Source organism: Passer domesticus, chromosome 4, assembly GCF_036417665.1.
Source record: "Passer domesticus isolate bPasDom1 chromosome 4, bPasDom1.hap1, whole genome shotgun sequence".
Lineage (NCBI taxonomy): Eukaryota > Metazoa > Chordata > Aves > Passeriformes > Passeridae > Passer > Passer domesticus.
Genome location: NC_087477.1, coordinates 40,064,076 through 40,089,293, shown reverse-complemented (window position 1 = coordinate 40,089,293; position 25,218 = coordinate 40,064,076). Strand labels below are relative to the sequence as shown.

The window sequence follows — 25,218 nt, the reverse complement described above, 5'->3', positions numbered from 1 at the left end:
GAAAATGACAGACAGGCAGACATGGAGGCTGAGAAAGGAGCTTGCCCTTGGGAAACAGAAACAGGTGGCAAGATTGGCCAGCACACAGACCACATCTCTGCTGTCCAGGCCCCGAAGGCTGTTACTCACAGGAACAGATCAGGGATACTTTTTAGATTCTCAGTTTCAATATCTAACAAAGTATCTTACGCTCCTTCAACATTTCCTGATGTAGTTTGCATTCTCTAGTTTTTGTACCGAGGAAAAATGCCATTTGCTTTCCCCAGTTTCAGAGATGTTTCTGCTTTGCCAGCCGGGGCGGCTGGCCCTGCCTCTGCACCCGCTGCCAGGCAGTGCAGCACAGCTTCATTTGAGGCTGGCCAGATGACACAGAGAGAGGGGGTTTTGCAGCCTCCCAGAGATATCAGCCCAACAGGTACCGGCTCCTGCTGAAAATTTTGAGATTTAGAAATTAGCTCAGCCTGAGAAATTTCAGGACCAAGGAAAATTTTCAAATATTTATGGTGAAGAGCCACACAAGTGCCCAAGAGAAGAAAGAAATTTGGGTTCCTCATTTACAATTGGGATTGTCACCTAGGCAGGACTGGATGCTGTTGTTGAGCACTCCGTTGCAGCCAGTGAGTGCATGCCTGGGCTCAGCAAAAGCAACCTTTGGGGGTTTTCCCTGGTTTTGGAACAATGAGGACAATCTATGGAGGTTTTGGTCCTGTGGTTGTATGTGGCATTTTATGTTTTGAGAGCAATTTGGGTAGTTTAGTGGCCTAGACCATCGTGGAGCAGGGTCAATCACAGAATCAGGCTGGAAAAGACCTCTGGGGCCATTGACTCCAACCTTTGACCGAACACCACCATGCCAGCTAGACCATGGCAAGAAGAGCCACATCCAGTCTTTCCTTAAACACCTCCAGAGACGATGACCACCTCCTGCGGCAGCCCATCCCAATGTTTAACCACGCTTTCCATGACCAATATCTAACCCAAACCTCCCCTGGTGCAGCTTAAGACCTCACTAGCTTCCTGGGGGGAGAGATCGACCCCCATCTGGCACAATCTCCTTCCAGTTGCTTGTAGAGTGATAAAGTCACGCCGAGTCTTCTTTTCACCAGGCTACACACCCAGTTCTCTCCGCTGCTCCTTATCAGACTTGTGTTCTAAACACTTCGCCAGCTTCGCTGCCTTCTCCGGACTCGCCTCGTGAAGGCGATGCCGTGGGCACCGCCTCGAAGCTGGTCAGATCAGCGTTGCCATCCCCGAACGGGACAAAGGAACCCACGGCAGCGGGGCCGGGCACGACAAACCCCGCGGCGGCCAGCTCAGCCCCTGGGCACGAACCCCCTCCCGGGGCGGGTGCCCCTTCCCCGTGGCACGCCGCCGCCCGGTGCCCCCGCCGCTGCCGGGTGACCCCGCTGGGCCCGGCCCCTCCTGCCGGGGGCGGGCGGGGCGGCGCCGCCGCTGCGCGCTGTGTGCTGGAATGCGGGGGCGCCTCCGCCCGCCGCCGCCGCCAGCAGCGCCTCCCGCCCGCCCCGCCCCGCCCCGCAGCAGCCGCGCGGCCGGGCGGCCCCGCGCCGCCGGTGGGTGAGTGAGCGCGGCGGGGCCCGCCGGGGCCGGGGCGGGGGGGCCGGGAGCCGGGCGAGAGGCGCTGTCCAGGGCTGATCTGCGGCCGGCGGGCGGGCGGGCGGGGGCGGCCGGGCGGGCCGGCCGCGGGGCGATCAGCACCACGGCTAAGGAGCCGCGCCGGCCGCGGGGGCGCTCGCCGGGCCGCGCCGCCGCCGGAAGGCGAAGCCGTCGCCGGCCGGGCCGGGCCGGGCCGGGCGCAGCCGCAGGCCCGGGGCCCAGGAGCAGGCCCGGGGCGCCGCTCGCTCCCCCTCCCGCGGACGGGCATCGGGTGGGCGCGGCCGCTGTGACCTTGCCGGTACCGAGGCGCTCCCTCCGCCCCGCGCCCCCGCACCGGCGGCGCTGCCCTGCCCCGGCCGCCGCGGGGGGAGGAGGAAGCCGGGCGTCCCCACCGGCCGGCGGCAGCGGGCGGGCCGGGGGCGGCGCGGGGAGGGCGCTTTGTGTGGGCAGGCAGAAAATGGCCGCATGCCTGTCAGGCAGGGAGGGAGGGAAGGAGGGAGGGTGGCGGGGGCACGGCCCGGCCCGGCTCCCCTGGCGGATGTGCGCCGGGCCGCGGGGAGGTCGCCGCAGGGCCGGGCCGCCCCCCTTTGTTGGCGGCCTTGGGCCCGGCGGGGCGCCTGGGGCGGGCGGCGGCCGGGCAGGGCACTCGGCGGAGCGCGGCCGCAGCACTCACCGCCGGCCCCGCGTCCCCCCCGTGTCTGGCGTGGCGGGAGCCGCGGGGCCCGGCCCGGGGTCACTCACCTGCCCCGAGCCCCGCCTGGGCCCTGGGACCCCGTTGTCAGCGCCTCCCACCCGGTGGGATCCTCCACACGTAGGGAAGAGCCCTTGGGGCAAAGAACGAGACCCCCCCCGCTCCGGGTTCTGCTGCCCGCTGCCCCAGCACCTCAGCAAAGAGCTTTAGTTTTTTGATGTTCCCCGGAGGGCTGCTTCGGCAGTACACAGCAGAGGAGACTTTTCCACGCTCAGGTGCTTACAGGTGTTCCTTTTCTCTTCACACAGAATTACTGCCATGGCAACTCAAGTGCTGGGACAGTCTGGTGGGAACAGCCTCTTTCCCGGCAGTTCTAATATTGGCATGGCATTGTCCAATGACATGTATGACTTACAGGACCTTTCTAAAGCTGAGCTGGCAGCTCCTCAGCTTATTATGTTGGCAAATGTGGCCTTGACGGGGGAAGTTAGTGGCAACTGCTGTGATTACCTGGTTGGAGAAGAGAGACAAATGGCAGAACTGACAACGGTGGGGGACAGCAACTTCTCAGATAGTGATGGAGAGGGTATGGAAGATACCCAGGCTGCAGAGAGTGACCGTGAGGCACCTGAAAACGTGGAATTAAGCTCCCTTGAGGTTCCTAGTGTGGAAACTCAAGGTCCAGCTGCTTGTTCCCCTCCTAAGACTCCCAGTGTGGACAAAGATGCCTCATTGGAAGCACCGGGTACTCCAGAAAGCACAGAGGACAAGTGTAAGAGCTTGAAGAGCAAACCATTTCGTTGTAAGCCTTGCCAGTATGAGGCAGAGTCTGAAGAGGAGTTTGTGCATCATATCAGGGTTCACAGTGCTAAGAAGTTCTTCGTGGAAGAAAATGCAGAAAAGCAAGCACAGGTGAAGGAGTCTGATTCCTGCACTGCAGAAGAGGTGGATTTCTCTAAGGGCCCAATCCGCTGTGATCGCTGTGGCTATAACACTAACAGATATGATCACTATCTGGCTCACTTGAAGCACCACAACAAAGCAGGGGAAAATGAGAGAGTCTACAAGTGTACCATATGCACATACACTACTGTCAGTGAATATCACTGGAAAAAACACCTAAGAAATCATTTTCCCAGGAAAGTGTATACCTGTTCAGAGTGCTCCTATTTTTCAGACAGGAAGAATAATTATATTCAGCACATTCGAACTCACACAGGTAAGTTTTTAATCTTGTTTTGACTGAAGTACAGTACGACTACTGAGAATCTGTGATAAATGAAGCAAGCAGAGTCTTTTTGCAAAGTTTGTTCTATTCTGATAAGGCTTTGTGCTCTCTTCTCTGGTGCTACCAGGTTATAGCCTAGTGGAATTTGGTTTGAGTTCCAGTCTGCAGTCCTAGAGAACTGAGGAAATGTCAGGTGCCCAAGAGGAGATGAAGGGCATTTTGTTTAGTAATTTTAAGCTAATTTTTTGAAGAAGGCATGACAAAGTATACCTGTGATAATTGTCAGAGTCCACAACACCAAAACCTGATGTAGTGTAAAACCAAAACAAGCAGGTTGACAAAAGTGTAAGAATCCCACATAGGTAGTTTTGAAAATGCTGTCTTTAGACTGAGCTGAAACTTGACTACAATGTAATTACAGAGAGAAAGAGCTGACATATGCATGCAGAAAAGTCCTCCAGCATCCACGAAGTCAGAATAAGAGTTGAGCAGTGAATTAATTCCTTTTAATGCTCAGAGGCTTCGTTTTTTCTAGGGCCTGCATCACTGCAGCAGCCAGAAGTAGACACACACTTCTCTTGCCCTATAGGAAGCCTTCCGGGGAGTCTGGCCTGATTTCCTGACTTCTAACCTTGGTTTGTAATTGGAAGAGACAGTGTGAGGCCCCTTTTTTCCCTGGTGTGTAGCCGGTGTTGCTGCCGGCCTGTGAGTTGGGACCACAGGTGACTCAGGAAATACCTTGCTTTTCATCTGAGAGCCTCACCAGCCTCTCACATGGGGAGTTCTGACGAACCAAAACTCCTTTCCACAAGGGGTTTTTGTAGCCATCTCACCCCTCTGGGCCATGGGGTACAGTTACTTGGCCTCCTGATCCCTTCTGTGGAAGTGAGAGGGCAATTCAGAGCTTCCTTGCTGCTTCTTAGAAGCTTTTATTTCCACTGTTTCAGGCCTTTTCTGTGGAGAGGGCTCACTTGCTAACCGTCTTTTAGCATGCTCACCTGACTTGGTTCCCCTTTGTTGTACACTGTGCTGGCTGAGCAAAACACTGGGGAATTTCTCCTTTAAAGTCGTGTTTTGTCACAGCAGTGGCACGAATGGTTTGGAGGTTTCAGTTCAGTTGTCTGCAGCTGTCTGGAAGGGGTGGGCACTCCGGAGGCCTCGGGGCTGGGCTTGAGCTTCAGTGTGCAGGAGTTTGTGTTTGTTAGCTCACTTTAGTGTCTGCTTTGTTGGGGCTGGTAGGGTCTGCTGGGAATTTTAGTACTTTATTCTTTCCTAAGAATAGCTGCATGCTGTTGTTTAGTGGATACCGTCAATTTCAAACTCAGTCCTGTCTAAATATTTTTTTTCTAAGCAAGTAAACAAAGTTTATTGTGAGAGGTATTAGGAAAATGGTGTTGTTTATCCTCCAGCTCATTTTCTTTGTGTGGTTTGTAGGAGATAACAGGAAAGAGACCAGGTAAAAATGGCAAAATAGTAGGAAAAAACCTAAATGAATCTTGTGGGGAGCTCATGGCCAAATGTGAGCCACTGCTTTGGTTCCTGTCTAGTTTACATTTGCCTTAACTTTAAATTAATCTCTGCTTGTGTTTGTAGATGACATTAGGCCCCCTTTCTGATTTCTGAAAGTGCCTGTTGAGTTTTACAGGAACTAACCATGAAAGCATGTTTGCTGAGGAAGTGCTCTGTTATCACTGCATTTGACCAATTTACCGATGAACTGTATTAAACTTTTTAAAAAATTCAGTGTATCCAGATCCCCTTTTTCTCCTTTGAAGACAGTTGTGCAGGTTCTTTTTGTTACTGTAATTAAGCTGGAATGAGTGATTATGATTTCAACATGTTTTAGTCTACCCTTGTCAGTGTTTCTTTGCTACTTCATAACTACATAGTTAAGTTCTTTCAGGCAGCTCTTGCTTGATTAAAAACTTCCAAATATGTTAGTAGAATGATTTAGGAATGTGCCTTATTTCCAGTAACATTGGTTTTGTGGAGGAGAGTGTTAAAGCTAGAGTATTGGAAGAATGAATAAGCTCCTGGCAGGTATATTTTAGACACCAGGCTAAAAGTCTCTGACAATACTAATGTGTAATAAATTGCCTTAAAGAACACAAACAAAACCAGAACGCACAAAAAGTCCCACCAAACAACCCTCACCCAAAAAAAAACCTGAAAAAACACCCACAGCTATTTTATAGTCAAAAGTATTTGCAGACTGTTTACATAACAGTATTGAATTTAGTAAAAACTGGCTGAATGATACTAAAATAGCTTTGGATTGTAGTTGTCATTTAAAACTGAAAAAAAAGTAAGAATAAATGGGATACATCTATCCATCATTTTCTTCCTATTTTATGGGTTCAGAATACTAAAGAAGAAAGTTGGAATTGTTTGTTTCTTTGGTTTCCTTATTACTAATAGGTTAAATACTTTTGGATACAAGCTTTTCCTTCTCTCCTGTTTTTTTGTTTTTCATCAGACTTTTTTTTTGTGGGGGAAATGCCTCTTTGCAGTTAATTTGATTCTGTTATATTAGAGCCATACAATTTTCTGAAACACTGACTGTACAGAGTGGAGTTTCACAGATAAATGTGCAGCTGCTGCTGCTGGAGAAAGGCAGTCTCAGTTTTCTACCTGTATCCTGGGACTAGTTGATTCAGCTCACTAAAAAGGAGTAAAGGAGTAAAAATACTCATTTCCTCTTCCCCAGGCTGGTTTTCTGCTGGTTAGTGAACTTAGCTGCCTTACTAATAACACATGCAAATACCAGAGCACGTGGCCAGGAGCAGGGAAGGGGGCAGCATGCTAGTACCTAACATGATTGGGAGAAATACCAATCCTTGGCATGTTGGGGACCACAGGAAGACAGGCAGAGGTTATCTGCCTGCCTGCTTGCATTCATGTTGAAAAGCAGGTGTCCCAGAACCTGCCCTGTACTGTATATATATACCTTGCAGCTTGTGACAGTGCTTGTGGGACAGGCTGCTGACAAATGTTGGGGACCTTGTACAGAGGGGTGTTTCAGGGACCGTGCAGAGGGTCATAGGCTTGTCACCTGGGAAAGCTGCCTCTGCAGGGGCCTGTCTGCTGCCCGGGAGTGGCTGGCTGGAGGTGTTCAGGACAATCTGTTCCTCTGCTGCTTAGGCAGAAAGGACTCTTTGTGTCAGGGACAGATCTACCTGGGCTCCTTTGTGCTCATTAGACCAAGTTTTGACTTGATTTACCTGCTGATTCTGGAGCTGTACTATGTGCAAGACAGTGCAGCATTGCTCTCTTATTTTTTTGCTTGTTAGAAGAAATTTCTAGAAAACTTAATTGAAAATAAACTGAAGGGCTGTATAACTAAGACATCTGCTTCAGTCAGTCACAGTGTTCTGTGTCTAGTTTTGGACTGGTTTTGGTTTGGTTTGTGGTTGTTTTTTGTTTGTTTGGTTTTTTTTTTAATTTAAATTTTGGTTGTGAGAGGGAATCTTTCTTGCTTGCCACTCTGAAGTTTGATGGAAGCAGATTTGTTTCAAGCAGATGGGACTTCAAATGGCATTATAAAAAAGGCTTTATCAAGAGGTTGTTGAGGAATACTCTGGGTGCAGGTAGCTCAGTGTGCAAGCTGCAGTTCGAGATCAGGTTTTGCTCAGGGTGAGGGCACAGAGAAGGGTGTGAGTTTCCAACCCTGTACCAGTGGTGCCAGCCAGGTGGATGGACACTGAGAGACACAGCAGGAGCCATGAACTGCCAACCTTTGCATAACAAAGCAGATGAAGATTGGGGAGGCCAGCAAGGTAGATGGACATGGAGAGGCTCAGCAGCAGGAACAGAAGACTGGGGAGGAAGAGTGATATTTGTGTGCAGGTAGGTTGTGAGGATATAAAAGTGCAGGGGTTCCACTCTTGGGTCCTCTTTGGAGGCACCAGCTCCAGGTGTCTCTGTGTTACTGTGCCATGAGTAAATGGCTTTATGGAATGAGGCATCTGAGACTGCCGTGGGAAACCTGGGGACAAACTGGTAAGGAAACCTGGACTGACTGTGTGTGAGTGGGGTGTGCAGGTGATCATGGGGGGCACCTGTTGGGTCACTGGAGCCACCCACCGTGAAAGGGCTTCAGTCCTTGGGAGTGTGACTCTGGAGAATCTCCTGAATGGTCAGACTGGGAACTTTCCTTAACAAGATGGTCTTAAACTTCTGTGCTGATGTCAGTCTGCCTGTTCATTTGCACAGAGTTAAGTGCCTGCTTGAGCTTTGGCTGGATTGGGACTTATTCTGTTTTTTGGAGAGGTTTTTTTTAATGGCTTGTTTGCATATAAAGAAACAGCTTGTAAAACTACAATACAAATCCTTTGGGGAATAGTATTTGACAAAACAGCCTGTACAATGCATTTAATTCTCAAGTGGCAATAACACATTTTAAATTAGTGGTGGTCATTATACTTAAATCTAGTTTGTTTTGTGGCTGCGCCCTATGTAAAAAAGGCCACGAAAGAAAGCCTGTTTCACATTCCTGATGTTGTAGGGAACTTTACAGATATGAAATTTCAGATAATGGGAAGAAGATATGACTGAATATTCCAGGACCTTTGGCCACATATTTTTTAATTGTCAGGAGTAATTTAAAACCAAAACCATTTCTTTGTACCAAAAGGACTACCCCTCCCTTGAACATGACTTAATCTCATTGTGTGTATTGCACCAATCTCCTACCTTGTTTTAATTGGAAAGGGAGGGGAGTTGTGGTTGTTAGGGTGAATTTACCTTTAAACTGCTGATCTAATCAAGAACGATAGTCTAAATGTTTGATGGAAGGAAGAAATGTGGAATTAATCTGCATTACAAAGGCTGCTTCTACTGCTGTTTTGGCACAGGCCGGCAGCAGAGCCTCACATCACACACTGGCAGATGCAGATTTTTGCTGCTGCACAGAGAGCTGTGCCTCTGAAAGTGAGCACATACCCTGTGTGTAGATGTCCAGGTCTCTGTGATTTGGAGAGCACCTTGGTTGTATAACTCATATGTAGCAAATTTATCCAAGTGCTGTAGTGTAATTCTGGCTATGATTTGAATACATACTAGGACTAAGTAACTTCTTTTTCCTTTGTCAGCTTCACTCCTCTCTTCTCCTGTGGATGTCTACCCAAGACTAAAAAGTGTTTGTAGGGAAGACAGTGTGCTAGCAGTTTGGGGCAAACACCCCTGGTGCTTATCCGGACCTGCCTAACATGTTAATTATGAAACTGTCTGCCTTTGTTTGGAGCTTGTCTTCACTTGAAAAAGATTTTCAAGTATCATTGTACTGATACAATTTTAGCTACAATTACAAGCTGACTGTCCTCAGTGGAGATATAATTTATGACCGTTTAGTTTCCATTAGTTCTCCAGAACCAGTAACTCTTCAGGCATGGGGTTTTGAGTCTTTGAAATAAATGTTTATGCTACACTTAAGCTTTTGCTAGCAGCATAATTTCACTGATCAGGGCATCATGCTTTTCCATGCTGCAAGCTGTTTTCACTCTGCCAGTAAAACTTTGGAAGCAAAGACCTGCTCTGTCTGCACTTGTGTTCTGGTAAATGCAAGTCCATGTGGAATGGATGGTCATATCCAATCTTAATCCAAATAAAATATGGAGGTTTCAGATAAGGTGTTAAGCAAAGCAAGAAATACCTCATTTTTTACAGGATCTGTTGTGCATCTTCTGAGTGTTGGGAGAAGATGCTGTAGGGAAGTCAGGTCTGGTGGCTTAAGGCTTTCTGAAGTTGTCTGTCCTCATAATCCTTTGGCTGAGGTTGCAGCTGACTCCAGGTGGACATTGGGATGTGCCTCTGTCACTATCCTGCCCTTTTACTACCCTCATTCATAAGGCATGACACATTGCAGTGGTCCGGCTCAGGCATATGCTTCTCACTGTCCCTTTGCTGAGAGACAACATCCCTCAAATACAGTGTGAGGATCTGTGACAGCCTCCCCTGTGTGGCTTGGTAACCACGTTTGGGAATCTGCTGTGTTTCAGTAACTACTTTGCTGTTTGTTTTGCAGGGGAGCGACCCTACCAGTGTGCGATGTGTCCTTACTCCAGCTCTCAGAAGACCCATTTAACCAGGCACATGCGCACCCACTCAGGTTGGTACGGAGTGGCAGCAGGGGGACTGAGCAAAGGGGGTGGGCCACAGTATCACAGCGTGGCTGCAGCTGGAGGGGACCTCTGGAGGTCATCTGGGCCTAAAGCAGCCTGCCCAGTTCTGTGTGAGATGCCATCTTAGCAGTAAGGCCTGAGCTTTAGCTCCTTTTTTAATGGGGAAGGTTGTCTTGCTAAGGAATGTGAAGTGTCACGAATAAAACTGACAATGGGAAGATATCTTTTTCTTTTTACTTTTCAAGGTCTATTCTGATATTCATAGGGCCGCTCTAGTAGTCCTAGTAATCTAGTAATAGATACAACATTGTGATGATACAGGAACAAAATCTTGTACACAGCTCTCATAAATGAGTTCAAATCAGTGAAGCTGGGAACATTTTGAGTAGCTGAGAATCTCCTCTGTGGTGCTAGGATTGTGTCCCATCCAGGGGTTCTAAGGGAACACTTAGCTTTGGTTTTGCATGACACAGGGATGTAAATTGGTGTCTGCTTATGGCAAGGAGACACAGGAGAAAAAGCAGACTCAGAGGATGTTCAGAAGCAACTCAGTCTTGTGGCACTAAAAACCAAATTAGCAATTTTCATTAGCCTTTATTCCCCATTGCTGGTCGTGAGCTGTGGTGTTACAAACATTTGCTCTCGTAAACCTCTTTTTGAATGAATTAACAGCATTTTTGGGAGTTGTAACACCACAGACACAAGCATAGTAATCCTTTATGACTCTCATAAGGGAGTTCAGATAGACCTGAGCTTGTGCTTTTGCTTTGTTTTTGTAAAATCTGAATTGACCGTCCCTAGATGAATTCCTAATGCTGGCAAACAGGAGTTGAAGTCTCCCTAACAGTAATTGTCTCAATTTCAATAGATGAGGCTTTTAATTGAAACCAGGAGACAGGCAATTTTAACTGTAGTGGAGGGGAGCTTGGGCCCATTAAAAATAGCCAGCTTTAAAATGACATGTCAATGTTTTGGTGTGAGAATAGTCTTCTGCTTTCAGAAACAAAAATAATATTTGGTTGAACCTCTGGTTTGCAAATGAACCACCAAATTTGCAAATGGTTTGGTCAGTACTGAACCTGGAAATCATTTCATGAACATATTGTTCTGCCCTTATTCTGTGAAAGGAAGTCTCAGCTCCAAAGGAGGTAAGGACTAGGATCTGCCTGTGGCTCCTGCCTCAAAGGTCTCTGAGGGAAGGCATGACTTTTGCTATCAGGGGCCTTGTATTAATAGCTCTCCTAAATTTTGTTGTGTGTTTTGTTGCATTGCCCAGGCAACTGCACCTTTTCTATGGCAATTTCTGGACTCCTGCAGTTGACAGGCTGGCTGTTTAAGGCCCATGGGTGCTGTAGCTTTCTTCCCATGTCAGACAGCAAATGGCAGTGGTTTAGAGCCTAATTCGCAGCTGTTTTTAGCCATCGTGGTACATATCCTTTTCACTTGCACAATAAAACCCCAGGATTTAGTAGAGGCCATGGACACAAACTCTTCACATGCTGTCTTTGAGTTACCCAGTTGCAGCTGCCTCTGAGCACTCCGTGCACTTAGAACAGCTTGTTCATGTGTATGTAAGAGAGGCTGTTCTTGTCCTCCCACAGTGCAGGACAGAACTGTTCTTTGAAGTGTAGGTGATAAAGACTGTACTTGGAGGAAGGATGAGCAATAAACACATCAAGCTGAAACTTGTAGAAAATGTTACCAGGAAGTGGGAGGAAAAAAGAAGGAAATAAAGTGGAGAGGGAAGGAATCAAAGTAGCTCTTCTTTAAATAATAAATAGATGCTGCAGACAGACGATGATGAGATGATGAGATGATCTGGACATTTAAAAAATTGTCTTCCTGCTTCATGCCAAGGAGGCAGCACAGCCTTTGCTGTGCTAGAGTTTGTGAGGGTGTTGCAGATCTTGTGGTTAGCACACAAACAGGCACCACATCTTCAGTGCAGGCTGGCTGGTCTCCTGAGTTGTGCCACAGAGCATGCTTGAGTATGGGCAGTGGCTTGCAGGGGTGGGAGAAGCTCTATTGTATCATGAGCAGAAGGGACTGGAGTGGATTTTCAACATACTGAAGAAGTAGCATGCATGAGTTCTGCAGATCAGTTTTGAGATGCTAGTTCAGAGCTCAGGAGCATCCCAAATTCCTCAGTTAAATTGGCACATACACAGATGCTCCCAAAGTATTTCTGGACTTGAGTTGTTGCACTAGAAGTGTTTTTCCTATTTGCTTTGATTTGTAAGGGGAAAGCTACTTCTGCTGTAGTGGCGTGCACTAAGCAGAACATTTCAGGGACACTTCTACAGGAGTCATTACACTAATATAAATGCAGATTTCAATACTAACATGATGGCTGTGGGCTGCATTTGGTTGCCTTGTCAAGAGGAGCCTGCAGCCAGAGCACTATGTGTTTGAGACACTAAAACAGTGAACAGAATTTTTTCAGAGGTAAAGATCATCTGGGCACCCCTTTCATGTTCTTAGGCTTTTGCTAGCTTCTTTTCCCTCATTTTCTTTCAATGCAAACATGAAGTATGCTAAATCTGTATAAAGTTGGACTTTTTTGAAACGTTTGTGTGAAACTGCTATTCATCAAATGTTACATTTCCATTTTTCTACAATGCATTCAATGGACCAGTTGGGTATGGATTCCATTTGCTAATATTACTGTAGAGAGATCTCTGCCGGTATGTATGCCTAGCCAGAACCTGTGACGTTGTTACTGCTTGTTTGGTTTTGGATCCCCTTCCTCCCAGCCCTCACTCCTTCTCTCTTTTTTTTGTATTTTGTTCTTAGTGTCTTGTGAATGTGTTTGTGACTTGTGGATTTCTTATGTTGACTTTGCTTCATTTTAAAGGCGCATGGATAATTTTTTTTTATCCTTTTCAAGTTTCTTATTTCTATATCTGTATTAGTGGGAAGTAAGTGCTCCACAACCACCGTGCTTAATAATCACCATCATTCCCTTCCATCCTTCCTTCCTTAGGTGAGAAGCCATTCAAATGTGACCAGTGCAGCTACGTGGCCTCAAACCAGCACGAAGTGACTCGCCACGCGAGGCAAGTGCACAACGGGCCGAAGCCTCTGATCTGCCCGCACTGTAACTACAAAACCGCTGACCGCAGCAACTTCAAGAAGCACGTCGAGCTCCACATCAACCCGCGCCAGTTTCTCTGCCCTGTTTGTGATTATGCAGCGTCTAAAAAATGTAACCTGCAGTATCACATCAAGTCCAGGCATCCCGATTGCTCTGACATCACCATGGATGTCTCGAAGGTGAAGCTACGGACTAAAAAGAGCGAAGCTGACTTTTCTGAGAGCGGTAATGACAAAGTGGAGAAGGAACCAACGAAAGGGGATTCAGCTGCAAAGAAAACGGAGAAAATTGTGAAGGTGGAGAAAAAAGATAATTCGGCAAAGGAAAAGAAGTCAGCAAGCAATGTTTCCGCAGGCCAGGTGACAACCAGAAGTCGGAAATCGGCTTCAGAAAACAAGGAGGTAGATATTAAAACTGAAAAAAGTACTGAGAAAATATGTAAAACAAAGAAGGTCAAAAGAAAGGCAGAGACTGAGGCAACTTCCTCAAAGCAAGAGCCTGCAAATGATACCTCAGCAGTGACAAAAAAGAAAAAGAAAGTGGAAGCTAAACCCAGAGACTGCCAGGAAGCTCAAAAAAGTGATGTTGCACCAGAGGAGGAGCCTAAAAAGCAAAATTCTTGCCTCAAGAAAAACAGAAAAAAGAAAGCTCTGAAAATAAAGCACAGTAAAAAAAGCAATAAACTTGATCAGGAGAAGATTGAGGAAGAGGAGATGCCAGATGAGTATCCTATCACAGAAAAAGATGGAGGTGTGAAGCTGGACACTGAGGGCAGTGACCAGAAGGAGCAAGATCCCACTGACACAGTGGCATTAAACAACGACGGCGGTCATGCTATCAGCGGGGAGAGCACTGATCCCACTGATCCCAAAGGAAACTGCATCCAAGGTCCGGGGCAGCTTTGTCTGCCAGCTCAGGATGCAAACACAGAAGGTGAGGCAGAGGACCAAGAAATGCCTGCGGCAGTGGGAGAGAGTGAAGACACTGGTGGTGCAAAAGAGGAGGAGAGACAGGCGGACAAAGGGGAAGACGCTTGCTCTGAGGAATCTTCCCATGCAGCGTCTTCTGAAAAAAGCATGGATGTACTCATGGATGTGGTACCAGATCTGGCACCTGAGAAGGAGCCAGAGGAAACTGTGGCAGAAACTGAGACTAACTCAAGCCTGATGGACCTGACCAAGAAATGCCTGCCAGCGACGGAGTCAACAGGAGATGCTGTGCCAGTGCCTGTGCCTGCGGAAGCGTGTCCACAAAGCCCTAAAGTGGCTCTGTCCTTACCTCGGGATAACACAGTGAATGAATCTCAGGAAATGGATGAGGATGAGGGCATCCACAGCCACGAAGGCAGTGACATCAGTGACAACATATCAGAAGGAAGCGACGACTCGGGGTTAAATGGTGCTCGCTCTGTACCAGAGGAGACAAGTCCAAAGATGTCACAAGATGCTCCGGACACCTCGGTGTCCAGGGAGAACTATGTGTGCATTTTTTGTGACCGCTCATTTAAAAAGGAGGGTGAATACAGCAAGCACCTCAACAGGCACTTAGTTAATGTGTATTATCTCGAGAAGGCAGCAAAAGGGCAGGAGTAGAAATAGCTGTGGTTTGGGGAATCTTCTTTTGTAAGATCTTACACAGCTTATGTAAAAATACTGTAGATTTTTTTTTTTTAAGCACGGTTTGCTTTAGTGTCTGCATTGTTTTCTTTTTTGGTTTAGGCTTTTTTAAGTTGAAAATATTTTTGACAACTTTATGTGTCATGGTGAACTCATTAACTATTGGATCTCTTAATTAGAGAAAGCAGGTAGGGTGTGTGAGGTTGTGTCCTATAAAGTCACTGTAAGCTTCTAGTCTATTAGCTTATGCAGCTCTTTTATAAACTGAGTTTTAGGAACAAGACTGGAGCTAACAATATACAAGTTGGATGTTTATAGAGCCACTGGCATAAGTTGCTTTTTGTTCTAGCAGCCAACTCTCTTTCTCTCCCTTTTTCCCTTTCCCTTTTTTATTTTAGTTCTTTTCAATGTATCTTGATGTTCAAAGTGTTAAACTACTTGATGGTTTTTCTACCAGGAAGATAACTTCTATTACATAAAGAGCACTTTGTAAAAGAAATCAAAGTTGGCTAGTGATGAACATAACTGTTTAAGCTAATTACAATTATGAACGTACATTTCAGATCCCCTAAGCGTGAATGATGAGCCAAAATTTGAGAGCAGTCCTTCCAACTTTTGATTGGAGAACCTCTGTCTTGATTAGTATCTTAATCACTGATGTGTAATTGGCTTTTTTGTGGGGGAGCAAGTTTGTTATTTTTAATTTCTGCTTTTTGTTTTTGATTGTGCTTTAAGGGCTTAAAATGTTGCACTTGTTTTTGATTTTTACCTATGCAGTTTAATCTTGTAGGAATAGTGCTTGTGCAGTATATGTACACTTTATATATGCATGTTTGGTTTTGTATGTGTAAGTTCTTTATATTTGGAAATGTTCAGACTTGTTGCTTACTGTGGGACAGTTTTCTGTGGCAGTTTTCTGTTCCTTACTGCAGATTTTTCTTGTTTTCCTGGGGTGTGATTAACTGTGCATGAAGTTGCTGAAATTATGAGCTGCTTGGCTATGTATTTTTGACTGTGTTTAGAATTGTAGAGTCCTTGAGCAAAACGATATCAATGCAGTTCCAAAACACTTTTACAGGATTTGTTCTGTCATGGAAATGCCACTTCTGATACTTTGAATACACATGCAGAGTAATAAATTCTGATTTATAATTTGGGATCACCAGACAGGAAAATAATCACTCTCAGTGGAAACAGTCTGCAGATTCTGCAACTCTGGAATTTTTTTTTCCCTTACATTTTCATTTTTGTGGTGGACAGCAGTCAAATTTCATGAGCTTTAAAAAATAAAATAGTAGCAGTGATATTATCTAGCATCTCATACACAAAAAACCCAACAAACAAGTAAAGATGAATCAACTGATAAGCAACAAACATTTAAAATCTGTAGGAATTTCTGCTCCGTATTAATTCAAGTTGCATTTAATAAAACCATCCTGTTTCCATTCAGAGAGAAACATGCAAGTTATCAGATTGTCATCTCAGGTCTACATGTCATACCAGGAGTTTTTAATTCTAAATAGATTTCATTTCCAGCACACACAAATGCAAGAGAGATTGCATACCTAACTGCTTGTAGCCAACCGGTGGCAAAATGAAAACAAAATCCAAACCAGCAGGGAAGAAGCAAAACCCTCCAGGTCCCATCTGTGCACTCTTCTGACTGTCGTTAGCTGCCTTTCCAGTGGGAGCAGTTGGGGACAGCTCCAAAGAAGCAAATTTGGAGGCAGGTGTTACTTGGGGAGTGGAATTGAAGAGCTCAGACAGCATTTGTCAGAGCGCTTTATTGCAAGTAACTCTCTGTGTAAGCTCTGGAATAAACTCCATTCTTCACTGTGTTGTCCCCACAGCATCTTCCCCTCCAAACAAACCCACTGCTGTGAATTAATTGAGAGCAACAATGCTACATTGCTTCTGATTTTGGGAGAGATTGGTAATAGGAGGCCAAAGATTTGAGAGGGAAGGCATCCCTCATGGCAGAAATAAGTTGTATAATGTATAGTGAGTTTCTGTTTGCATAGATAGTGTTCAATCCTTACCTTGGCTGTGACAATCATTGTCAACTCAAGATCAAGTTGCAACTATATTTATGTTAAACATTAAGAAAACAAACCTAGTTGAACTGTTTTCCTGAACTAGCAGTTGTAATAGTTTTAGATGTATTTTTTTTTCTTAATGATAGTGTTTCTTTATATATAAATATTGCCACCGTTCGTGAGTGATGTGAGCAGATGCTGGGAATTCCAGTACTGTGTAGAGGTTTAAAGCTCCCTTCCTATCCTTGCGAAGAGCCTTTGCCATTTTGTGAGAGACTTCAAGGACTTTAGCTATGTTCAAGTAAACTCATGGACTAGCCTGATGATTTTTTCCTGTTGTTTTTTTAATGAAAACAATTCTGTTGACTGACTTTAAAGTTCTCTCTGTGAGACAAAAGCAAAGGTGGTTCTCTGAAATACTGTGCTGCACATTTCTGTGAAGTGGTCAAGGTTTCAATGCTTGATCTGACAAGAACTCTTCAAAGACAACAGTTGGCTCCTCTTTGGCGGAGTTTCCTACCACAAGACGAGAAACTGAAAATAAATTATTAACATGTTAAGAAGAAGAAAAGTTGATTTTTTCTATCTGAGACCCATCAACAACGTCCTGAACTAGTTTATCTGGGTGCAGAACTGTGTTGGAATTCTCTGCAAGGTTTGGGATTATGTTACAGTAAAAAGGCAAGGATGTAATGCATTATGTTTATCTCAAATGTTAGGCACTGCTAATATGAGTATTTTAGGGGGAGTGTGGGTCACGTAGCCCACCATATATGGTGGTCTTACATTGCTGTGTCTCCCTTTAAACAATGCCTTTTTTTTTTTTTTGGTCTTTTTCAATATTGTTAAATTATTTTGTGTTGGTTTTGCCAATGCTAGCATGTTTGTGTTTTTTAGCAATAATACCTGTATTTGTGTTCAACCTCCAATACGTGGTTGGAAGGATTAGCATGCTGATATACCCATACACTGCCAGCCCTTGGTTGAGTCGTGTGTTTTGGGCTTTTTCTGTATGAGTCTATACACTCAAACTAACTGCCCCGAAAAATGGTCAAGAAATGGCTAGCTAGGCACCTAAAATCCATGGTTTGCAATTGTTGTTTCTGGATTTTGATGATCTAGGCTGGAACTTTAGTCATTTAAAGAAGAATGTTTAACAGCTGACAGGCCAGTTAAGATACAGTAAAGTCATTGATTTCAACTGATTTAATGTAGCTGAAAGGTATTAAATCAAATTCAAGAGTTTTCTTGAATGTCAGTTGTGTAGATATGTGGCATGCATATGATATTAACAGAATCCAAATAGCTAAAGAAATTGTTTTATGTGTATATATATTTTCCCCCCTCTAAAATTACACTAGCTAACAAACTTTTGTAAGCTGGCATGGAAACATGTTTATGATGTCTAGTTGCACCATGTTTGATGCTTTTACAGTGCAATACTTGTATTCTCTGAATTAAACCAAAGGTAATTTTTTTCATGCTCTCTACTGTAGTGCATGACAGTCTTTTCTGCGTTTGTAATAGATGTAAAACGAGCCAGATCATACTTCCTGTTTTTACCTAAATCATGTATAAGAAGTCTTTTGTTCAAAATGTAGTATAAAGTTAAACTAAATTGCATTATATTAACCTTTACAAGTGTATTTTCCTAAGCATAGTTATGATTAAATAAACTTTATTAAGGAATGTGCAGCTTCTATCTCCCACTTATTAATTAATGGCTGTGGAAACCATTTTTAATGAGAGGCAGGAGCAGTGCCAGTGTCGTGGACAGAGCTCCTGAAGACCTCAGGCCAGGCAGGTGGGCCGGGGGGAGGCAGTACAGACATGCCAGACTTGACTGCAGGCAGGGACAGTGGCTCCAGAAATGTCTTTTTCCTTTTCTGCATATTGTTTTCATTTCCCTGCCCACTTTAGTAAGGACAGGGCACAAGGTGGGGGCTGCACACACATGGACAAGGTTCAAATGCAGTGCTGAACCTGTTTGTCATTTGGAAGGGCACAATGGGCATGAAGGGCAATATTCTCTGCCACCACAGAAGTGCAGCGTGATGGAAGCTGTGGAATGTAAATTTGAGTTTCAGAGGTAATGCAGGGGGCAGTGGGAATGTGGGTTTGTGATCTGTGTGGTTGTTAGGCAGAAAAGAGTGGGTGCAGTGCTGCCACAGGACATGGCCTTGGGGTGCAGAGGGGCAGGGCTGGCAGTGCCCACACAAGGGGCAGGCTTGGCTTGCTCCTCCCGTGGGCTGCATGTGAGCAGTTTATGGTATGGACAGGGACAGGAGTGGTGCCTCAGCCTGCCCACAGACTGCAAGGGAGATGTAAGAGTGGCACAGAGATGGCGGGGCTGGGTACCTGAGTGCCTCTGCCTGTGCTGAGTTAATGATTTCAAACTGGATCAATAGAGGAGGCCCTGCCCTTTGTACCACCAGCTAGTGCTGCCCCCCACCCTCAGGAAGGTGTTCCTGGGACAAGCTGGCTTATCTCGAGAATCCAAGTGGGTTGGCAACCTGAGAAATAATTTTCCCTTAAACCTGCAGTCTGGTCATCCTTTGACTAGTTCCTTGCACCTTGGCAGAAAACCTGCTGGTTTTTCCCCTGTAGAAAACCAGGAAAAAACCCGCTAAGCTGAAAAGATGCTAAGAACCTGCTATGTGCCAAGCTGTTGACAGAACCAGGTAGCCAAGCACAAGTGCATGGCTCTGCAGTACCTGGCAGGCCAGTGGGAGATCCTGTCCACACAGTGAGCTGCCCAAAACGTGAGTTGGCTTGCATGAGGGATGGCTTAGCTTCCTGATGGACTGTATGGGGGGAGAGCAAGCTCATGTCTTAATTCAGCTGTCTTTTTCAGGCTTTGCTAATGCTCTGAAGGAGCTGAAATGCTAGGTTCCTGATTTTGGTTTGGTGGTTGTCTTTTGTTTGTTTTTAAAGCTTAGCCATGCTGACATAAATTGCTTTATCACTGTTCTTGTACATAAGTGTATATATGTATAATATAAGCTATATGTAGGAAAAGGTAGATCTAAAAGGATACATCCTTCCCTTGCCCAGGCTGTATTTTTAACCTTAGGAAATTGAGCTCTCTGCATTTCCCCCTTGGCTGGGAGCACCAGACCTGCAGCAGTGCACTCTGGCCCAAGCCAGGCAGCTGAACCTGTCCCTGCCCCCAGACCAGTCAAAGGAGCCTTCCTGGTCTCCTTTAGCCCCATACAGGTCAGAGTGCTCAAGCTGCTGTCATCTGCAGCAGAGGCTGTGCTGCACTGAGGGACAAATGAGGTTTGTTGCTGGGTTGGTTTCCATCAAAACCAGCCAAACGGAGTTATGGCAAAACGTTGAGTGGAAGGGTAATGACGGTCCCTTGGTGGGATGCCAGGGACAGGGATGGTGACAGTACCTTGAGTCATTGCAGGGTGCAGCTATCAGCTCATATATAGATGTCACTCAGCAACTTAACTCTTCAGGTGAGAGCTCTTTGGATAATTTTAATAAAAGATTGGACTGTGAGTAGGTGCTTAATCTCTGGGAACTCAATGTCAACCTTGGTTTTAGCACAGTAGCAGGAAAAATGGAGAGTACCTCACTTTTGCTCTCATCCCTTCCCATCTCTGCCCTAAAATTCAGAATTAAAAATTACAATCCCCATGAAGTTACCAATAGCCTTTAAGTTCATTTTTAGGTGACTAGCTTCCCTGCTCCCTGCAGCAGAACTAGAGACATGTTTGTGGTGTTTGGTTTTTTTTACACAAATCTGCTCTTTCTCTTGCTCTTCTTCAATTCTAGTCTCCTTAATTCTTTGTCAGAGAATTTTCACTCAAAGGTTTCTATGCCTTTTTTCAAGCACTAGCCAGCAAACCCTGGAAATGCTCTGACAATTCAGGCAAGAATTGCCCCTATTTTACACAACAGTCTATGGAGACAGACAATTTAATTGAAGTTAAACTAAGAGCTTAGTAATTTACAGCACAGATCCTGAGACTTGTGACTCCTATTTGCCACTTCTGATTTAAAAAAACAACCACCAAACCCCGTCTTTTCTAAGCAGTGCTGGCACCTACAAAGTGTGTGCATTCCTGGGCTGCTCCTCCAAGCACCACTCCAGGGGCTGGGGGTCTCCTCTTGGTTCCCTGACATAACCCTTAGCCCCAGGCAAGGTTTCTTGTCTCAGCATGAACTTGCAGGGCATGTCTCCTTCCCTGGCAAGGGCTGAACTCCATTGAGATGCCCCTGGGCTGGCCGGAGCTAAGCAAACCTCTGTCTAGGGGTCAGCTTGCTCTGCACTCCATGGGTGTGACCCAACTCCTGCCTGGGAGCCGAGGGCACGAGCTGACCTCGTGGAAATGGACACCTCTCTCTCCAGCCAGCTCTCTCAGGCAAAGTCCCCTGCTTTGTCCTTGGGTCTCTCCAACCTCATGATATTCTCTGCCATCTTTTGCCTTTTCCATGGTCTTTATGTGTCTCGCACAGCTATTATTACAGCAGTGTGGCACTAAAGAGATCACCAAAACTCAGATCATTGCCTAAGAAGAAGGAGCACAGAGGAAAGGAAATTTTTTCTTTTCAAAGTAATCTGGTTTTGACCTCCTATATTTGCCAGTGGATGAAAACAGTGGGGGAAAAATTTCTGGTCAGTCTCAACACTTGGTTTCAACTCTGTCATGCAGTGGCAGTTCTGCAGTGTCTTATAAAGAAAAAAGATTTTTAAACTACGACTGTCTTCCAACACCCCTAGAAAATCTTTTGGCCTGATTTTGATACTATAGACCCTAAAATGGCATTGGATATCTTGATTAATTTTCCTCTAAAGGAAAGAAAATACAACAACAGACCAAAAAAAGGGGACAGAGTCACAAAAGCCTTTGGTTGACCAAAACCATCTCCTCCTGAAGATGGGCAGCAAGAAAGAAAAGATGTGCTCAGCTTTACAGGTGATATCAGTCCTTGGAGGGCTGAGCACTGCACTGTTTCCCTTCTGGTTTGTGCCAGTATGGAAGCAAAAGAGAAGGCAGGAAAGGCCAGGGACCTCTAAGAGGCATGACTGGGATGAGATGAGGAACCTCCAGTGAAATTCACAATGGAGTAACTTGTTGTTACTAAGGTGGGAAATCAAGACAGGTCTCCTCTCGGCTGCAGCCCACCTTCATGGCAGGTGACAGGTGGCAGCCCCTCCCACCTTGGTTTCTGCAGAGGAACCAGAGCCAGTCTCACAGCCGATGAGGAGAGAGAGCAAGGCTGGTGGCCCCGCTGAAGGCCTTTCAAAAGGTTCTAAAAGAGAATCAGTGGAAATTCTCCTTGTTGCCATATGAACAGAGACTGAGAGCTGACAACTTCAGCAGGGAGGAGAGAGGGAAAGCCTGGGGGCTTGTCTAGATTTTTTTTAAACTGAAAACTTTGTAATTGCAGAAAAATCCATGTGGAAATGTGGTTGACCCTTCCCATTGCATCTTGCTTTTCCAGTAAGTACCACTCTGTTGTGCCTTGTAAACCCTCTGTAGTTCACCAGATACCCACCCAAAAGCGATGCAGATTAACTCAGTGTTACACGATGTGCTAGGGGAAAAGCCACTTAAAAATGGTGGTGCCAAAGATAAGAACTCTACTCCTTGCAACAGTATTTGTAGCTTAGGTGTTGTTTTTCCCCTCTTTTCCTTCCAGAGACCTCTGGCATCCTGGATCCCTCGAGTTTGAGGCAGGAGGGAGCTGTGCAAGCGGGCAGGCAGCGCTAGGTGGTGCCGCAGCCCGCCGGCTGCAGCTCGGAGCTCGGGCGGAGCTCCGTGCTTCTCCGGAGAGGAGAACAAGAATCAGCTGCCTTTCCACAACGCTGCTAGTTAGTGAATCGCTCCTAGGCAAAAAATAGTGCTAGAAATGCGATCACGTTTTCAAGCAGCTGTAGAATTTTACGCATGAAGAAAACGAGCAGCTCTCAGGAAAAGAATAGCAGCTGCGGCAGAACAGGTCCAGGACACGTTTGTGTGATACTGAACCCATAGGAACCCTCTCTGTTACCCATGGTGCAGAGCATCCAAGGTGCTGGTTTCTGTGTGTCCCCAGATGGAGAAGGAAATGCTTCTGGAACCAGGAATAAACACTTTCTCTGAACAGCATTCTTCCAAGAACATCCAGGAAAACAGAGGCAGTCAGCCAAATGGAGACTCAGTTGGTCCTTACCCACTGGGATTCCACCTGATGATAATTTGGTTGTTAAAAAAAAAAAGTCTTAGGAAGATCCAAATGGACAAGAAAAAAGAAAGTTTGGACAACTCTTTTTTTTTTTTCTTTCCCTCCTAAGGGATATTTTAACCTTTGAGCATTTGTCTGTGATGTGAAGTAGGATTTGAAAATGTTGAAAACGATAACTTCATTGCAATTTCTCCCACTGTGGACTTGAAATAATTACTATAAAAATACAATTTGTGTTTTTGTTGAACTTGTTTTCCATTAGGGAACCCTCTGATGGATAATTTCCCGCTGCCTCTTGAGATTAGATTTGTATGCCCTGCTTTCCTTCATCTCTTTGCTTCTGGCCTTTGCTCTTTTCCTTGTGCCTAGTCATTAATGGGTTATTATTCTGCAGATCATGAGCTTGAATTTGCATTGTAGTTTTTATAGCCTTCAAAACCACAATGTGTATTTATTTCAGAAAGTGAACAGATAAAAGCCTTGGTCAATGAGTAATTTATTTACTCCATTGTGTACTTACAGCACATTTGTAACAGTAAGACAAAGAAAGAAGTTTTCTAGGAGTCTGTTGGGGCTGGCCAAACATTTTCACTGGAACACTTTCACATACACAATGTTCTTCAGTTATTCTAAACCCCCACAACCTCAGCACCAGCAGAATTTGTGAAAATTCTAGCAATAGTTTCTAGTGAAAATCCAGCAATAATTTTTCGTATTTTAAATTGTCTTTTGGTTGAGCATTTTTAGAAAAAAACCCAGTCTTAACAATTATTTTACAGATTAGTTGACTTAATCATTGCTTACCAGCTGTCATCAAAACTGAGAAGCTTTTTTAATCTCTTGACTAAGTTTTTACCAAAGTGCAGTTCAAAATGAGAGAGAGGCAAACAGTGACTATGTTGAGGATTCTGGGGTAGCTCACTGAGCCAACCAATCCCCAAAATTTGTAGCTCATCAAGTACCTGTATTACATGAACACTTTAACCACCTGAAATGTGTGGCTTGATATTTCATACAGATTAAACTCCAACAGATTTTCGCCTTAGTAGAGGATCTGCCAACAGCAATAATTCCAATAGGAATTTCAACTGAATTTGTCCTACTTAGTCATAGTGGAAATGAATGAGTGGAGAAAAACAAGGAGAAAGGCAGAAGAAGCTCTAGAAATGCTTCACACATTCCAGACTTTCTCTGTGTGGGTCAATTTCCCAGGCTTTGGAATGGGATGACACTACTTTGATCAGCTTAGGTTAGGTATCTTAGGTCAGAGATCTGTGCCCAGAAGGTATGTGTAGCCATGATATTTTAGTGAAAAGTCCTCTGCTTGGATTTTTCCTGTCCTGAGGAGCTGGGAGCCTCAGGAAAGAAATGTAAACAATGACTATCTGCTGCTGTGGAATGCAACAGGTGCATCTTCCATTGGTCCATGTGGATTGTTTTCAATTGATGACCAATCACAGCCACCTGTGCCAAGGCTGTGAGCAGTCACAAGTCTTTGTTATTGATTCCAATTCTATTCTTGTCTTTGTAGCCTTCTGATCTTCTTCTCTTTGTTCTTTTTAGTATAGTTTTAATGTAGTATTTTAATATAATATATAACATAATAAATCAGCTTCTGATGAAAATGGAGTCAAGCCTCGTGTCCTCACACAAGGGGTCTCAGCTTAAACAACAGTATGGAAAAGTCACTGAAAAGCAATTTCTGAACAGCTGCTGGATGAAAAAAGAGGAAAACAGGCCTTCCATGAACAGGATGCCCCTGTCACCCTCTGCCCTGGATAAAATGTTATTTACATACATATGTAAATGACAATGTCAGAGCCTTGACAAGTACGAAGTGTGTTCTGTTCACAAGAACCTTCTCAGGGCACAGCAAAATACCCCACCTTAAAGGTAAAGCTGGAAAGGGTCTGGATGTTCCAATTAGCAGCTGTACAAGAGAAACAAAGCATTTTGGATTCCCATGCCCGTACTCCTCCTGGGATATGAAAGTGTCCTTTGGAGAGTAAAAAGGGAGGGGAAGTACCTGAGAAATCATTTCTGGGTCAGAAAGAGGATATGGTGCTGACACTCATTTTACCCTAAGGAACAAAACAAAAAGTGGTAATTTATTTCAAATCTCAGCCCTTAGAATGCAGACAGAAACTGCTCACATATAAAAACCAGCTCCTTGATTGAGATGTTTCATTAACTGTATGAAATGGGACAAGGAAGAAACACTTGGGAAACCAGTGAATTCAAAGAGATTATTTGAAGGTTATGTGGTAAAACGCTTAGTTTCTTCATCTAATTAGGGCTGCTGGGGAATGTGCAGTTTCTAGGTCATATTAAGTGTAAGAAGCTTCCTTCTTTAGCCAATAGAAAAATAAAGCTTGGCTGAACTGTGTTTGCAATGTAGTTTTTTTCCCCCTTGGTTATCTCTCTTCATTTCTTCATGCCATATATTCAGCAACCACATAAAGTAGAAAGGGCAACCAAAACCACACCAGTTAATTAAAACCTACAGTTCATATTTCTGTCCCATATGGAAGATCCCCCAAGTAATTTTGAACTGTAAAACTTCATATATGGTGGTTAAAATGTTCTTTTTCAGCTGCACCTGATGATGGTGATGGTTGCTGTATTTCCCATGCTCTGAAA

General features: G+C 45.1%; 1 protein-coding gene across 3 annotated transcripts; it reads left to right on the top strand.

The window, feature by feature from the left end:
* Positions 1-1,455: 1,455 nt before the first annotated feature.
* Positions 1,456-18,093, top strand: REST (RE1 silencing transcription factor). 3 transcript variants are annotated; one of them, XM_064417322.1, is made up of 4 exons: positions 1,456-1,575; positions 2,614-3,524; positions 9,556-9,639; positions 12,636-18,093. In XM_064417322.1, exons 1-4 carry the CDS (start codon positions 1,472-1,474, stop codon positions 14,336-14,338), a joined length of 2,802 nt encoding a protein of 933 aa, XP_064273392.1. In that variant the 5' UTR covers positions 1,456-1,471; the 3' UTR covers positions 14,339-18,093. The 3 variants fall into 3 exon arrangements, with proteins under 3 accessions (XP_064273392.1, XP_064273393.1, XP_064273394.1); XM_064417323.1 differs by having other exon boundaries at positions 1,524-1,571; XM_064417324.1 differs by lacking the exon at positions 1,456-1,575 and adding an exon at positions 1,895-1,912.
* Positions 18,094-25,218: the final 7,125 nt, after the last annotated feature.

Excerpts from the sequence above, each read along its gene's own strand:
- REST (XM_064417322.1), top strand. The coding sequence starts at position 1,472 with ATGCGGGGGCGCCTCCGCCCGCCGCCGCCGCCAGCAGCGCCTCCCGCC. Across the intron at positions 1,576-2,613 it reads CGGCCCCGCGCCGCCGGTGG|AATTACTGCCATGGCAACTC; the intron begins GTGAGTGAGCGC and ends CTCTTCACACAG. Across the intron at positions 3,525-9,555 it reads GCACATTCGAACTCACACAG|GGGAGCGACCCTACCAGTGT; the intron begins GTAAGTTTTTAA and ends TTTGTTTTGCAG.